The sequence below is a fragment of the Gymnoscopelus braueri genome, assembly GCF_963280865.1.
Source record: "Gymnoscopelus braueri genome assembly, chromosome: 3".
Taxonomy (NCBI): Eukaryota; Metazoa; Chordata; class Actinopteri; order Myctophiformes; family Myctophidae; genus Gymnoscopelus; species Gymnoscopelus braueri.
The window spans coordinates 44329383-44346344 of record NC_137612.1 but is presented as its reverse complement, the minus strand read 5'-3'; the positions used below and the strand labels follow the sequence as shown (position 1 = coordinate 44346344).

Genomic DNA, 16962 nt, shown 5'->3' with positions numbered 1-16962 from the left:
GTTGTTTATGTCATCAGATACTTTTAATTTGAAGGTTTAACAGGATGTTCAATGTGTTTTTGTGAGTTAAGATAACTGTCCAGCATGCTCCATGCGGTTGTGCTGTTAAGTTATACAAGTTACGTTGTTTGGGCGGAAACAGTGCTCTCTGATTTTCACAATAAAATGATACCCGCCCGCGATTAGTTCAGTACCGCCCGTCCCCGTACCCGTGATCTTATAAAAGTAACATTTTCACCCGTTTTCATCCGTCAAACGCGGGTACCCGTCGGGTATCCGCGGGTACCCGGCCCGTTGCAGGACTCTGGCCGGAGGACAAAGTGACCAAGCCCATGTATGGACGAAACAGGTACAAAGCCTCATGTAAGCCCGACCCCTTGGGTCTGGCAAAAAAAGATCCAATTGTGTGTAACCTTTGGATCAGTATGGCTCCAATGTGGATCTCCAGACATCGTGGATCTCAGACTTCATGTGACCGGTCTGTTTCAGTCATCTTTTTGCCAGACCCAGGGGGTCGGGCCTACATGAGGCTTTGTCTGTCCCCCTCTCCAAACGTTTTCGTCCATACATGGGCATAAAAGAGGTCTGTCTTCTGTCCTCTTTTTGATTGGCCAAGCTTAGCGTGACATAGTGCTCTGATCTTTCAACCACTAGGGGTCTGGCAGTACCAGGTCTCCTGGTTCCCTTGTTTTCATGTCAAGGACCCGCAAACTGATACGTATTTGGCTGCGGACCCCCATCTGAAAATGTTTTGTGCCAGGAACCCCCAGAAGAGAAGATCTGTGTAAAAAGAAAAATCCAAAGTTTTAAATAAAAAATGTTTTAAACATTTTGAATAATTTTGTGCATCTGCTATTTTTGATAACATTTGAAAAATATTTTCAAAAATAGCAGATGTACAAGCTCGCAGTGAGCTTGTAGATCTGTTATTTTTGCCAACATATAAATGGATAAAGTGGTTAAAATGATTGTTATGCTAAATTAACTACTTTTGCTGGGGACCCCCTGGCAAAAGAAACACATAAACAGCAGTCATATTCTGACACCAGTCCACAAAAGTGGTTAACATACAAGACAAGTTCTTGTCTATTCAAATCCTGAATGAAAACCTGCTGCCAACAAATCAACATTTGATAGGGCTGGGCAATATGGATAAAACCTTCTTTTTTTTGGGACAAAATACTTCAACAAGATACTGTAACAATGTTGTAAATATATCCCCCCCCCCCCCTGCCAAAGATTAAACAGTGAAAATAGCATATATCCAAAATCAAAACAGTCCACATGACATTGTTGGTTTATAGATTTGCTATTTTTGCTACAATTCTTTTTTTGTAAAAAATACAAAAAATGCAAAAAATACAGTTTAAGGAATTAAAACCATATCACATAATATCGATATAGTGCCGATATATTACCCAGCTCTAACACAGTAGTTCTCAACCTGTGGGTCGCGACCTCGAGGGGGGGGTATTGGTAAAATAGCTGATCTGATAATGCAACAACACCGTCATATGGCGAAGCACAAATCAAATATTATTTTGTTAACTATAAAAACAGGAACAGATTGCAAGTCACAAGGTAAGGTGTAATTATCAGTTGGGTGCATGTAGCCTATCTTCAAACATGCTTGTGACGTTAATTATAATATGTCCGATTAATTTATTCTTTGGCCGGTAAAATATAATCCTGTCGGTCAAGGTGGCCGACCCAAAAATTGTGGAAACCTTGATCCGGTAGGAGACTCAAAGTTGATTCTTTGAGTCTCCTACCGGAGCCGCCACCGCCGCCGCCGCCGCCGCCGCCATCAAATTATTGGTTTAGGAATGTGACAAAAACTAAAAAATCTCCATGAATTCAAGTCTCCATGGGGTGAGTAATCGATAGGAAAAAAAACTTTTTGGGGGTAAACTATCCCTTTAACTCGGAGAGTTGACAGTTTGGTCCCTGCATCCCAAACCACCCCATCCCAGAGAGCAGGAACATGGATGTGTTTGTATTCATGAGCGCTTGAACATTCACAGCTTTTCCATCGGATCTGCTGAGACACAGATGAAGCGAACTGACAGAACCTGAACCAGGAAGTAATCCTCTGGGCTATCAGCTATGTCGAGTAGAACAGAGACAGAGAGATGGAGAGAGAGGAGGGGAGAGAGAGGGATAGAGGGAGAGGGAGTGTGGGAGAGATTACAGAGAGATTCCCAGATTACAAACACCCAAAAAAGACTGACTGAGAATAAAAAATCACACCCAGTGTGAAGTGGGCGGTGTGGTCACAGTGGTCATCACAGTGATGGAAGTTCACTTAAAGAAAAGTAATATTGTGGACTAACCATTGTACACCCCTAACTTTAAAAAAAACATAAATGTGTTTTTTTTAAGTGCATAGTCCTATTTATAGGGCTATGCACATGTGTCATGTTTCACTAGCCAATCACAGTCCTGAATAGACTGTGATTGGCCAATCACGGTGCAGGGTTAGGGGGGTACACTGGTGGCCAATCACAGCGCAGGGTTGGGGGGGTGCAATTTCCAAACCTCACATATAGGGGCGGTTTCACCGCCCAAAAACTCACATATCTGCTGGGTGAAGTATAGAAATATGCAAACACAGCTGCAATATTAGTGAGTTGTTGTGACAAGAAAGGGATTTCAATGGAATACAAGCACACAAAGACTGTCATCCTCTATTCCTGCATCATCTGCAGCATGCTGACCTCGATACCTGTAGATACATTCAAGAGAGCAGATACCTTTAACCACTTGAACCCCAGAATCCATATTCCGAGGGGAACAATAGCCAAAAATAGCAGATCTACAACCTCACAACGCAACGTGTCGGCTGTTTTTGGCAAAGAGATTTGGTGTAGAGTAGATGGAAAAAACAGTCCAAGTACAGAACTCAGGTCCAGTTTACTAAGTCTCGAGGGTTTAAGAGGTTAAATGTAATTGCTAAACTGTTGCTATTTGTGTGTGTGTGTGTGTGTGTGTGTGTGTGTGTGTGTGTGTGTGTGTGTGTGTGTGTGTGTGTGTGTGTGTGTGTGTGTGTGTGTGTGTGTGTATGTGTGTGTGTGTGTGTCTTTTATCCCTGTATAAAAAAGGCATGTTGCTGGGTCAGTGCACACATGGCCTGTTGCTGTCCATCAGCAGTGGTGCTGAACCATTCATTAATAAGTGACATGTAATGTCCTTGGTTTGTCCATTGTAGCCTATAGAGCGTGCCAATGCGGGGGGGGGGGGGGGGGGGGTGGCATAGTAGCGCAGACATGTTTCTTTTGGGCAATGTTAAGTCTGATTGATTGATTGATTGATTGATGTACTTTTATTTAGTAAGACATGAGAATCACAGTACATGGAAGTACAAATTCACAATACAAGGTCTACTAAACTGGAAGACTCATTAAGCACTTGGCTTGTTTAAGATGAGAACCCCATGCACACAAATCATGATGACATAATATAAGAGACAGACAGATATACACACTACTATACAGAATGTCATACAATCAGCTTTCAGGTTACTGGTATGAAGAGAGAAAAAAATCACACCCAGTGTGAAGTGGGCGGTGTGGTCATCACAGTGGTCATCACAGTGATGGAAGCTCACTTAAAAAAATAATGTTTTTTTTAAGTGCATAGTCCCATTCTTTCTCAGACCTTTAAATGTCATCTCTCCACACACCCAATCAACACTATGTTTTTTGCCATGCCATTGCTTAATATTCAGACCATACTGCTTAAGGTAGACAAGCCTCTCTTCTGGGTCGGAGCTTTCAGCATGTCCTCCCTGGGATCATGGCTGATATACAAATCCATCTCAGGCTTTAGGATTTGGGTCTTGGGTAACGGGCAGCTTCTCACCCCAAAGGTGGGAAAATGGGCAGTTGTAACTGGTGCCACAGCTGGAATCGGAAAATCCTACACAGAGGAGCTGGCGCGTCGAGGATTTGCCATTGTGCTGATCAGCCTCTCCCAGGAGGAGTTGGATTATGTGGCCAAGGCACTGAAAGAACAGTTCAAAGTTGAGACAAAGACCATAGCTGTAGACTTTGGCAGGACAGACATCTACCTCAAAATTGAAGCTGGGCTGGCTGGCTTGGAGATCGGCGTTTTAGTCAATAATGTTGGTGTGTGCTACCCATGTGCTGCGTACTATCACAACATTCCAGATTTGGACAGTTTCATCACAAACATGATGAACGTCAACATGGCCTCAGTGTGCCAGATGACACGCTTAGTGCTTCCCAGAATGATAGAGAGGTCCAAAGGAATCATTCTCAACATGTCCTCTGCCACTGCCATGGACCCATTCCCTCTGTTGACTGTCTACTCTGCTACAAAAGCCTTTGTGGATTTTTTCTCTCGCGGTCTGCACGAGGAGTACAGGGATCGGGGCATAATTATCCAGAGCATTCTTCCTTTCGGTGTGGTCACTAAGATGACCGGTATCAGGAAGCCCACCCTGGACATGCCCACCCCGAAACGGTACGTAGCGGCCCAGCTGGCCACTGTGGGTCTGCAGAGCCAGACCAACGGATACTTCCCTCATGCTTTGATGGGCTGGGTGTCCACTTGGCTGATTCCCAGCAGCATCGTCATGCGTTTAGCAGACGCTCTTAATCCAGAGTTCATACCTGGTAGCCAAGTTTCTCCGTCTCCAGCGCACCAGCTACCTCAACAAAATGACAGAGCACAGGAGGCTGAAGGTCTGAAGACAGAATGAGAGACTAGTCAATTAGCTATCAAAACCACTATCCGACATCAATGTTGATTTAAAAAAAGATCCAATTGTGTGTAACCTTTTAGATCAGTATGGCTCCAATGTGGATCTCCAGACATCGTGGATCTCAGACTTCATGTGACCGGTCTGTTTCAGTCATCTTTTTTTCATGTCAAGGACCCGCAAACTGATACGTATTTGGCTGCGGACCCCCATCTGAAAATGTTTTGTGCCAGGGACCCCCAGAAGAGAAGATCTGTGTAAAAAAGAAAAATCCAAAGTTTTAAATATTTTTTTTTTAAACATTTTGAATAATTTTGTGCATCTGCTATTTTTGATAACATTTGAAAAATATTTTCAAAAATAGCAGATGTACAAGCTCGCAGTGAGCTTGTAGATCTGTTATTTTTGCCAACATATAAATGGATAAAGTGGTTAAAATGATTGTTATGCTAAATTAACTACAGTACTTTTGCTGGGGACCCCGTGGCAAAAGAAACACATAAACAGCAGTCATATTCTGACACCAGTCCACAAAAGTGGTTAACATACAAGACAAGTTCTTGTCTATTCAAATCCTGAATGAAAAACTGCTGCCAACAAATCAACATTTGATAGGGCTGGGAAATATGGATAAAACCTTCTTTTTTTTTGACAAAATACTTCAACAAGATACTGTAACAATGTTGTAACTATACCACCCCCCCCCCCACCCTGCCAAAGATTAAACAGTGAAAATAGCATATATCCAAAATCAAAACAGGCCACATGACATTGTGGGTTTGTAGATTTGCTTTTTTTGCTACAATAATTTTTTTAATGCAAAAAATACAGTTTAAGGAATTAAAACCATATCACATAATATCGATATAGTGCCGATATATTACCCAGCTCTAACACAGTAGTTCTCAACCTGTGGGTCGCGACCTCGAGGGGCGGAGGGGGGTATTGGGAAAATAGCTGATCTACAACGATCTGATCTATAACGCAACAACACCGTCATATGGCGAAGCACAAATCAAATATTATTTTGTTAACTTTAAAAACAGGAACAGATTGTAAGTAACAAGGTAAGATGTAATTATCAGTTGGGTGCATGTAGCCTCTTCAAACATGCTTGTGACGTTAATTATAATATGTCCGATTCATTTATTCTTTGGCCGGTAAAATATAATCCTGTCGGTCAAGGTGGCCGACCCAAAAATTGTGGAAACCTTGAGGTAGGAGACTCAAAGTTGACTCTTTGAGTCTCCTACCGGAGCCGCCGCCGCCGCCGCCATCAAATTATTGGTTTAGGAATGTGACAAAAACTAAAAAATCTCCATGAATTCAAGTCTCCATGGGGTGAGTAATCGATAGGAAAAAAAACATTTTGGGGGTAAACTATCCCTTTAACTCGGAGAGTTGACAGTTTGGTCCCTGCATCCCAAACCACCCCATCCCAGAGAGCAGGAACATGGATGTGTTTGTATTCATGAGCGCTTGAACATTCACAGCTTTTCCATCGGATCTGCTGAGACACAGATGAAGCGAACTGACAGAACCTGAACCAGGAAGTACTCCTCTGGGCTATCAGCTATGTCGAGTAGAACAGAGACAGAGAGATGGAGAGAGAGGAGGGGAGAGAGAGGGATAGAGGGAGAGGGAGTGTGGGAGAGATTACAGAGAGATTCCCAGATTACAAACACCCAAAAAAGACTGACTGAGAATAAAAAACTCACATATCTGCTGGGTGAAGTATAGAAATATACTAACACAGCTGCAAGATTAGTGAGTTGTTGTGACAAGAAAGGGATTTCAATGGAATACAAGCACACAAAGACTGTCATCCTCTATTCCTGCATCATCTGCACCATGCTGACCTCGATACCTGTAGATACATTCAAGAGAGCAGATACCTTTAACCACTTGAACCCCAGAATCCATATTCCGAGGGGAACATTAGCCAAAAATAGCAGATCTACAACCTCACAACGCAACGTGTCGGCTGTTTTTGGCAAAGAGATTTGGTGTAGAGTAGATGGAAAAAGCAGTCCAAGTACAGAACTCAGGTCCAGTTTACTAAGTCTCGAGGGTTTAAGTGGTTAAATGTAATTGCTAAACTGTTGCTATTTTTGTGTGTGTGTGTGTGTGTGTGTGTGTGTGTGTGTGTGTGTGTGTGTGTGTGTGTGTGTGTGTGTGTGTGTGTGTGTGTGTGTGTGTGTGTGCGTGCGTGTGTGTGTCTTTTATCCCTGTATAAAAAAGGCATGTTGCTGGGTCAGTGCACACATGGCTTGTTGCTGTCCATCAGCAGTGGTGCTGAACCATTCGCTAATAAGTGACATTTGATGTCCTTGGTTTGTCTTTGTAGCCTATAGAGCGCGCCAACGCGTCGTCACCACGGGGGGGGGGGGGGGGGGGGGGGGGCGTGGCATAGTAGCGCAGACATGTTTCTTTTGGGCAATGTTAAGTCAACCTGGTTTATACCCCTCAAAGATGTCCGCTGCTACCAAAAGACACTTGTTGACGCCCCCTTCAGGATTTTTGGCACGCTCTATAGAGACTATAGCAATCTGTTTTCTCTTGTGTGTCCTTCAGAACATGCTTGATTTGCGGTTCGCTTGTCTCAGTAAGTGACAATTTGTGTGTTTATTTTGGTATCGCCCCCTCTGTGTATTTGTGCGTCGGCGGTTTGGCAAAACTCACACACAATACTGTATTTCAAGTTGTCTAACTGTGCATAGATTATTTAATATTAACAATAATACATTCTATTTATAAACTAGAAAAAGTGCTCCTCGGAGCACAGGTCTCCGCCAGGTCAGGTAGGTTATTGTGGCCTCCTGGTGGCGCTATAATAGGCCAAAGTGAAAAGGGTGCCATTTCTTCTTAGGCCTTGCACGGCAATCGGACACTGCATTCATGATTTGAAGCATTTTGTTCAAAAATTTGTTTTGCTAAATTAGACCTGCTGGTGGCGCTATAACAGGCCAATGTTAAAAGGGTGGCATTTGCTCCTCAACATAGTGTGAATGTGCGTCCAAAGTTTGACCGCAATCGGATGCTGCGTTCATGATTTGCGGCATTTTGTTCAAAACAAGGCACTACTGCAAACTTTAGATGTCAATCTTAGCCAATCAGGATGGAATATGAAAAATCAAACACATCCGTCTTGATCACATGACTGTAGAGATCATGTGTACCGATTTGCGTGACATTTCGATAAAATCGGAAGGAGTAATATAAAAAAATGTGTTTTACATAAGTCGGCCTCCTGGTGGCGCTATAAAAGGCAGATGTAAAAAATGCAGGGCAAAGGTTTTTCCTTGACCTCTAGGGAGTGCGCTTACAAAGTTTTACACAGATCGGTGCAGTTATAGGTCAAAACACAAATCGGTCTGTTATAGCGCCACCATGAGGCTGATTTGAACATTTTCAAGTGGTATTTCTTCCTCGGCCTAGTGGGAATGTGCGTGTGAAATCTCACGGAAATCGCAAGCTGCGTTCATGATTTGAGGCATTTTGTTGAAAACGGAGCAATCCTGCAAACTTTGGAAGCCAACCTTAGCCAATCAGGATGAAATATGGAAAATTGGACAGATCCGTGTTGATCACATGACTATAGAGATACTGTGTACTGATTTGCGTGATGTTTGGATAAAATCTGTAGGAGTACTGTCAAGAAATGTGTTTTGCAAAAAGCGGCCTCCTGGTGGCGCTATAAAAGGCTAATTTGAAAAATTTGGGGCAGAGGTTCTGCTCTGGCATCCAGGGAGTGTGTGTGCACAGTTTCGCTGCGATCAAGCCAACGGTGCCGGAGATTAGCTGTACACAAAATGACAGAATGACGGACACACGGACACACGGACGGACACACACACACACGGACGGACGGACAGGGGGCAAAACATACTCTCTCGCCATGCCTTTCGGCCTGGCGGAGACAATAACTTTACATTGCTACACCAAAACTGGGCGTTTTGGTGTAGAGCACATCCAAGCTTTCTACAAAAATCTAGGTGTACGCAAAGATGATTTTAAACTCACCATGGTGACAACAGATGAGGTGTTTAAAAAATGTAGCATCCTTCAACAAAACAAGGCCACTGGCCATGACAATATTCCCTCCAAATTTCTCAGAGACTTAGCCGTCTCCATTGCTCCAATCATCACCCATATAGTAAACCTCTCTAGGCAAGGCAGACGGCTTCACAGTAAAATGTTAGAAAAATAGGAAATTACCTACATTTCCAGTGATAAAATGACAACTAAAGTGATCAAAAGAGTCAACCACACAAGATTTTTGTACAGGATCTCCTCACTGGTCAGTAAAAATACATTGAGGACACTAAGAGGAGCACTCATCCAAAGTCACTTCGACTATGCATGTACCTCATGGTACCATAGCACCACAAAGGCCTTAAAAACAAGGCTCCAGACATCCCAAAACAAACTGGACAGGCTACAGGCAACTCATTTAACCCCTGCTCATTTTGCTAGTGTCGGATAGCTCAGGGTAGTGCAATGGGCCTTGTCTACAGTGTAAATCCGTACTCTCCTTCAAAACCGCACTTACAGGTGGTTGCTAATCGAAACTGGCCCCTGTGAAAATTTGCCACAGACGAGGATCGATTGTCTGTTCTCCTCCCTGTCAGTGAGCTCTACTGCCAGGTACAGCTGTTGGCATTAATCCACTCTCACTGCAACTTATATTTATGGCTGTCAGTGTCACTCATAACCTCTGGCACAACTAAGTATACTAGTAATCAGGCACAACTCTAACCCCAACCGATAAACCTAACCTCTAAATGCCTATAGTTCTAACCTCTAAATGCTCTGACACACTGAAAGCGCCAGAAGCTTGCGTCATCAAAGGGGCAAAGGCTCCCATTGTTTACAACGGCTGCTGGAGGGGTCAAGTGAGTGCGTCAAAACCTGTTCAGAGCTCGGTTCTATTTTGGAGCGTCAACATGCGGCTCAGACTATCCAAAATGAGTTGGAGCAATACAGAAAGGTAACCTATTTTTATTTCAAACACGTTTTGCAGTGCATATCAATGTTTGTTTTCACTTTGTTGACCATTCTAGAAACAAAAGTCTGTTTTTTATAATTCAATAGATGATTGCAATAGTGTGACTCGTGTCAATGACTCGTTCAGTGTGTCAGGGCCTTATACCCCAACCTGCATTTTTTTTGAATTGTAAGCCTATTGTAACAATCTGCCTTTTTATCTGAAAGGATAATTACTACTAAAAAGGAAAAACAACGAGATCGGTGGGTGTTTTAACTGATACGATTTTTTATATAGAAGCCTTTGTATAAATTGACAGAACACAAGGTGTTTAAATCAAATAATATCACTTTGAAATGACTTCTGTCCCTGTTACTCTCCCTGATAAATAAAATAAACAAGCAAACAACCAAATAAATCAAAAACAAACAATAATCACTTTAACTGCCCCTCCCACCCAAACAAATCCCACTGTCCTTTGTAACCCCGCGGGTCACAATGCAAGATACAAACAATAAACAAACTTGCACGGCGTTTAAGAGTCCGTCATGCACGCGCGCAGCTAAAATAAATAAATAAATAGTCCCGCGACCGCTCTCTTCGGATCGCGCTCCCGCGACGCAACAGTTCCAAGTTTTAATCCTTTTACTCCAAATGAAAAGAAAAGTCTTCTCCGCCCGATGCGGCCCAAATAATAACTAGATAACGGGGTACCCCTCTAATCTGTATTCCAAAACGAGCAGAACGCTCGGGTTGATCTCACCGGTTTCGGCTGTCGGCTCCAATCCCGGCCGGCGTCTCGATCACCACCGCAGCGCTCAAAGTCCCAACGCACGGCAGAAACGGCCGGTTCCAACCTCCGCTGGGCTCTAATGTTCTCTTAACCTTGGCTGCAGTCTAATGTCACATTTAAACGTACTAAATGGTAAACTGGCGCTTCAAGGTCTCCCCTTTCTTCCTCCGTTCAACCTGGCACAAACGGTTTGGTTCGTTCAACCCCTCTGTTGTGTACCACACCCTCTATTAGTAACCTCGGGTGGCAACACTGATTCAATTATCCCCCCCAATCAGACCCATTGCAGCTCACGTGAATAGGACAAGTTCATATTTTCTCATGGCTTCAAACATGTTACATACAGTATATTTTACAAATATAATAACATGCACAGGTCGAGTGGAATACTAATAATAATAATGTGCAATTGTCACAGTCCCCCCCCCCCCCAAGCTGGAAGCTAATTTTCAAGTCCTACCAAAGTAGGGTTTGAGGTTGACCACATTAAGCGTATCCACTTTGTCACTATCTTTCCATTTCACTCTGTAATTTATGGGGCCTGTCTGACTCGTCACTATAGCTGGACCTGACCATTTTGGCGCAAGCTTCGACGAGTATGCATCAGATGCTTTGGAGAGCGGATGTGTCCTCACCCAGACCAAATCGCTCGGCTGGAACTGTACATGTTTCCGCCGGGCATTATAATACTTGGCTTGTCTGGCTTGAGACACACCCACCCTTCGTTTGACCTCTTTGACCATGGCCTGCTGTCTTTCTAGGAGATTGTATGAGGGTTGTGAGGGCATTGGTGGAGATGCTAACATACGCTCCAAGGGTCCGTACAACCCACGGCCCATGGACATTTCAGCAGGTGTATGGCCAGTGGTCTCATGCATTGCAGTGTTGATGGCGTATCGGAACTCGGGCAACCACTGATCCCACTTGTTGTGCTGGTCTCCCACGAATGATGCGATCATAGTCTTGATGGTCCGGTTTGCCCTCTCCGTGAGGTTGGCCTGGGGGTGGTAGCTGGTGGTGAACTTGTGTACCACACCCCAGGTCTTGCAGAGATCGTCAAAGACATTTCCGGTTAGTTGTGGTCCGCGATCCGAGATCAGGTACTTAGGGACCCCCCATCGAGTGAATATTTCATCTTTAAGGATCGCACTGAGCCTCGGGGCTTTACCATCTCTCAGCGGAAACATTTCCACCCATTTGGTGTAGTAGTCGATGGTGACCAACAACATGGTGTTTCCCTTCTTGCTCCTCGGGAACGGCCCCATCAGGTCGATCCCGAGGGCCTCTCCCGGCTGGCTTATCTGGGTGGACTGCAACATACCGGATGGTTTTTGATTCTCTGGCTTGTACTGCTGGCAAACTTGACACTTCTTAACATAGTCCCACACCTCTCGGCGGACCGTCGGCCACCAGGCCACCTCGAGAACTCGAAGTAGGGTCTTTAGTCTTCCTAGATGCCCACTCATGGGGCGGTCATGTAAGTACTCCAGGAAACATTGGACAAGGCTCTCGGGCACCACCACCTGATACTTCAGTCCGATGTCCCTGGTTGGTTGCCTCCGATACAATATTCCCTGAATCTCCTCGAAGCCTATCCGATCGGTCCGCTGGTCCGACAGGTCGAGGTTCTCCAGAAGATCTCTGACCTTAGGATCCGCGCTTTGTGCTTTGGCTAGATCATCTAGCGTTGTGGGTAGTTCCGAGTTGCCAGACACTGCCACTACTGCACACACTGCCTGCTGTTCAGTTGGAGTCACCGCCCGAGATAAGGCGTCGGGGACGATGTTCAGGTGACCCTTCCTGTAGTATATGTTGAATTGGAACTCTTGAAGGCGTATTGTCCAGCGAGTGAGTCTAGACGAGGACTTAGGGTTCTTGAATGCCCAAGTGAGGGCAGCGTGGTCGGTGTACACGTCGAACTCCACTCCTTCAAGGAAGTGTTTCCACTTTTCCACCGCCCACACGACCGCAAGACACTCTCTCTCGGATGTAGAGTAGTTGCATTCGGCTCCTCTGAGTCCCCGAGAGGCATAAGCAATCACCTTCTCTAAGCCGCCCACCTGCTGGGTCAGTACGGCTCCCAACCCGACACTACTGGCATCAGTATGCACCTGGAACGGTAGTGACATATCGGGCTGGACCAACACAGGCGCCTCCACTAGAGTCTGCTTCAACTTTTCAAAGTTTGTCTGGCATTCCTCCGTCCAATTCCACTTCACCCCCTTCCGCTTCAAGTGATTTAACGGCGCGGCCAGGTCTGCGAAGTGAGGCATGAATTTGAAATACCAGCCCGCCATTCCGAGAAATCTCTGCAGTGACTTCAAGTCATGGGGAGCTGGATAGTTCATAACGGCAACGGTTTTGTCTGGGTCCGTCTCGACCCCCTGGGCAGAAACGATATGCCCCAGAAACTTCAGCTGCTCTCGGTAGAAGTGACATTTCTCAAGATTCAGGGTGAGGTTGGCGACATGAAGCTTGGCGAACACCGCATCAAGATCTCTCATATGCTGCTCGGGACTTGGAGAGAAGACGATAATGTCGTCGATGTAGACGAAACAGCACCTTGCCTTGAGATCACAGAGCACTCTCTCCATCAATCTCTGGAAAGTAGCCCCAGCATTTTTCAGTCCAAAGGGCATGGTTCTGAATTGATACAGTCCGATGGGTGTTATGACTGCGGTCTTGTGTTTGCTCTCCTTATCCATAGCAACCTGCCAGTATCCTGCCTTCAGATCCAGGGTGCTAAAATGGCATGCTCCATGCATTGATTCCAAGATGTCGTGTATCAGAGGCATGGGGTAGGCATCCAGATTAGTTTTGGAGTTGAGTCCTTTATAGTTCACACAGAACCGGTTACTCCCGTCCGGCTTCTTGACCAACACCACCGGTGCGGCCCAGGAAGAGTCAGAGGGTTCCAAGATCCCCTTGGTGAGCATCCCCTGTACCTCATCCGCGATGATTTGGCGTTTGTATGGTGAGACTCGGTAGGCTCTACATCGCACCGGCATTTCATCCGTGGTGTGTACCTTATGGGTGGCAACATTGGTCTTACCTAGTTGTCCCGAGCACACAGACGGCCATCTCTCGAAGAGACATTCCACCTCGGGTGGAACATTTCGGACACAGTGTAATGGCGGGACACCAACACTGCCCATCAATGGCGACACCGGCACAGCGAGATAGAGTTTTGCCGAGGACAGGGCGGGTGAGGCCTGTGAGGCAAAGGGATAGTGTGTGTAGCCCTCAGGACCCCACACTCCGTAAGTCTTTTCGCCAAAGTTGAGGACAGTTTTGGTCTTCAGGCAGAAGTCGAGGCCCAGCATCAAAGGGAAGGTGAGATTGTGGTCGTCTAGGACGAATGTTTCCACAGACCACATATGACCATGCCAGTCGTAGATCAAACCCACCTTCCCCACCGCTTGGTGCTCCTTTCCATCCGCCAGGATGAACTTCCGGTCATCACACTTCCTCAGATGTTCCCCTACTCGGGATAACCGCTGCCAGTTGCTTCTCCTCATCAGGGTGTATGAACAGCCTGTGTCCATCACCGCTTCAAACTCCACGCCTCTGGTGGCAATGGGCACGAATAATAGGTTCATCCACTCCTCTTTGTCAGGTTGCCCCAGTTTGACATCCATGCGTGCCATCTGAGCTCCTTTCCCTGTCGGCGTTTTGACTCCTCTGTCACCGCCTTGTTTGACTCCCTTGTCTCCGCCCTGTTTGCCTCCCTTGTCTCCGCCTTGTTGATTTACCTTCTTCCAGTAGGCGCTGGAGGAAGAACAATCCTTTTCCACTTGGGACCCAACCTTCACCAGTTGATCCACCGTCTGAACGTGTCCGCGCAGACACCCAGCAATCCTCGGATTACAGTTGTTGAGAATCTTCCTCACCAATTCACTTTCAGTGATTTCCGGCTTCCACTTCAGACAGAGCGCACGGTAGTCATAGGCAAAGTCTCGTAGACTTTGGGTGGGAAGTTGCAGCATGTCACGCAGCTTCTCCTCCACTTCCGATTGATAATCGGTAGGCAAGAACGCGATAAGAAATGCTTCCTTAAACCCTGCCCAAGACTTACACTTCTGCCTCTCGGATGTCCACCAACTCCTGGCGGACCCCTCAAGGACACTCGAAAGCGTCCCCATGAGCTCCACATCTGACATGGGCCTAACGGAGAAGAAGTTCTCACATTGCTCCACAAAGTACATGATATCCGAAATCTCCTTAGATCCGTCATACTTAGGGAATTCCATCCTGATGGCGGGTTTAGAGTATCGGTAGGCACTGGCGGGCTGAACAGGTGGTGCACTAACGGCCTGGTCAGTAGCTGCAACGGGGTGCTGCCCCCCAGATGGCGTGACGGATTGACTGGAAGAAACGAGGGTGGGCAGGTCATGAGAGGCCATAGTGGGAGCTACCTGAAGTGCACTGACGGGCTGACTGGCTGGCACTGGGACGGATGGACCCTGCGAGGCAGCAGTGGGTGGTACCTGAGGTGTACTGCTGGACTGTCGGGAAGGAGTACTTGTGGGGTAATGGCGAGGGGTATGTGTTCCATAGAAACTAAATTCTGGGCGAGGTAAAACATGGGCCCTTCTGAGGTGAGCGGTACTTGCTCTTTTCATTTTCGAGACCTCATTATTCCATCTCTCATCCCTCCTCTGTAAACACTCAACAACCCCTTGCTCTAATTGTTTGACTGTGTTCCTCACAAGCACCTCCATCTCGCCCATCCTACGATCCATGTACTCCCTCAGAACCTCTTCCCGGTTAATAGTACTCTCGCTCGCTTTCTCGAACTCACCCAGCACATGCTCCACATGACCTTCCAAGGTCCGAATCTTGTCCTTAATCATGGCCAAGTCCTGCTGTATTGGGCCCGGGCCCTCAATTTCCTCCTCTTCGTCCTCCTCATCCTCGTCTTCCTCATCAGAGATGTACAAAGAGCTAATGAGTGACGTGATTTCACCTACAGGATTACGGTGACGTTCAAATGATTGGCGATCTGGAATATCAACTTCCTCCTCGCCCTGAACAGCCTCCTCCACTATCTGTGCTAGCTGTTCTGGGTTTTCCCCACTTTGTGCCATTGTTTTTTTCAGAAGTTTTTTTTTACAGTGTATTATACAATTTTACCTTTCTTTTGTTCAAAATCAATTCTCACATACTGGCTTTCAGTGTCTACTTTTAAACCCACGATCCCCGTACGGGCCACCACATGTAACAATCTGCCTTTTTATCTGAAAGGATAATTACTACTAAAAAGGAAAAACAACGAGATCGGTGGGTGTTTTAACTGATACGATTTTTTATATAGAAGCCTTTGTATAAATTGACAGAACACAAGGTGTTTAAATCAAATAATATCACTTTGAAATGACTTCTGTCCCTGTTACTCTCCCTGATAAATAAAATAAACAAGCAAACAACCAAATAAATCAAAAACAAACAATAATCACTTTAACTGCCCCTCCCACCCAAACAAATCCCACTGTCCTTTGTAACCCCGCGGGTCACAATGCAAGATACAAACAATAAACAAACTTGCACGGCGTTTAAGAGTCCGTCATGCACGCGCGCAGCTAAAATAAATAAATAAATAGTCCCGCGACCGCTCTCTTCGGATCGCGCTCCCGCGACGCAACAGTTCCAAGTTTTAATCCTTTTACTCCAAATGAAAAGAAAAGTCTTCTCCGCCCGATGCGGCCCAAATAATAACTAGATAACGGGGTACCCCTCTAATCTGTATTCCAAAACGAGCAGAACGCTCGGGTTGATCTCACCGGTTTCGGCTGTCGGCTCCAATCCCGGCCGGCGTCTCGATCACCACCGCAGCGCTCAAAGTCCCAACGCACGGCAGAAACGGCCGGTTCCAACCTCCGCTGGGCTCTAATGTTCTCTTAACCTTGGCTGCAGTCTAATGTCACATTTAAACGTACTAAATGGTAAACTGGCGCTTCAAGGTCTCCCCTTTCTTCCTCCGTTCAACCTGGCACAAACGGTTTGGTTCGTTCAACCCCTCTGTTGTGTACAACACCCTCTATTAGTAACCTCGGGTGGCAACACTGATTCAATTATCCCCCCCAATCAGACCCATTGCAGCTCACGTGAATAGGACAAGTTCATATTTTCTCATGGCTTCAAACATGTTACATACAGTATATTTTACAAATATAATAACATGCACAGGTCGAGTGGAATACTAATAATAAATATAGCTGCAAGCAGCAATAAGGCAGGTGTGATTATGGATTGAGAGGGAATGACAGCAGGTGAGGTGGGTAGATCCAATCCATGGGAATAGGCCAGGTGGACTGTTGCTGTTGCTCACTTTCTACAAGAACATAATTATGTCAGAAAATTGACAAACAAATATTGTTAAGCATTTCATGTTATTTTTAACAATTGCACATGTATTCACTGATACAGTCATGTTGTGTGCAATGCAACTTTAATGAAGCC

At 45.7% G+C, this 16962-nt stretch overlaps 2 protein-coding genes across 2 annotated transcripts in view; one reads left to right on the top strand and one right to left on the bottom strand.

Moving 5' to 3' along the window:
• LOC308079209 (epoxide hydrolase 1-like) overlaps positions 1-16962 on the bottom strand; it is a 526014-nt gene that overhangs the window by 438348 nt on the left and 70704 nt on the right. The window lies entirely within an intron of this gene.
• LOC308081968 (very-long-chain 3-oxoacyl-CoA reductase-A-like) lies at positions 3707-4723 on the top strand (the record flags this gene model as incomplete). The annotated part of the gene is made up of 1 exon (XM_080423582.1): positions 3707-4723. One exon carries the CDS (start codon positions 3707-3709, stop codon positions 4721-4723), a length of 1017 nt encoding a protein of 338 aa, XP_080279708.1.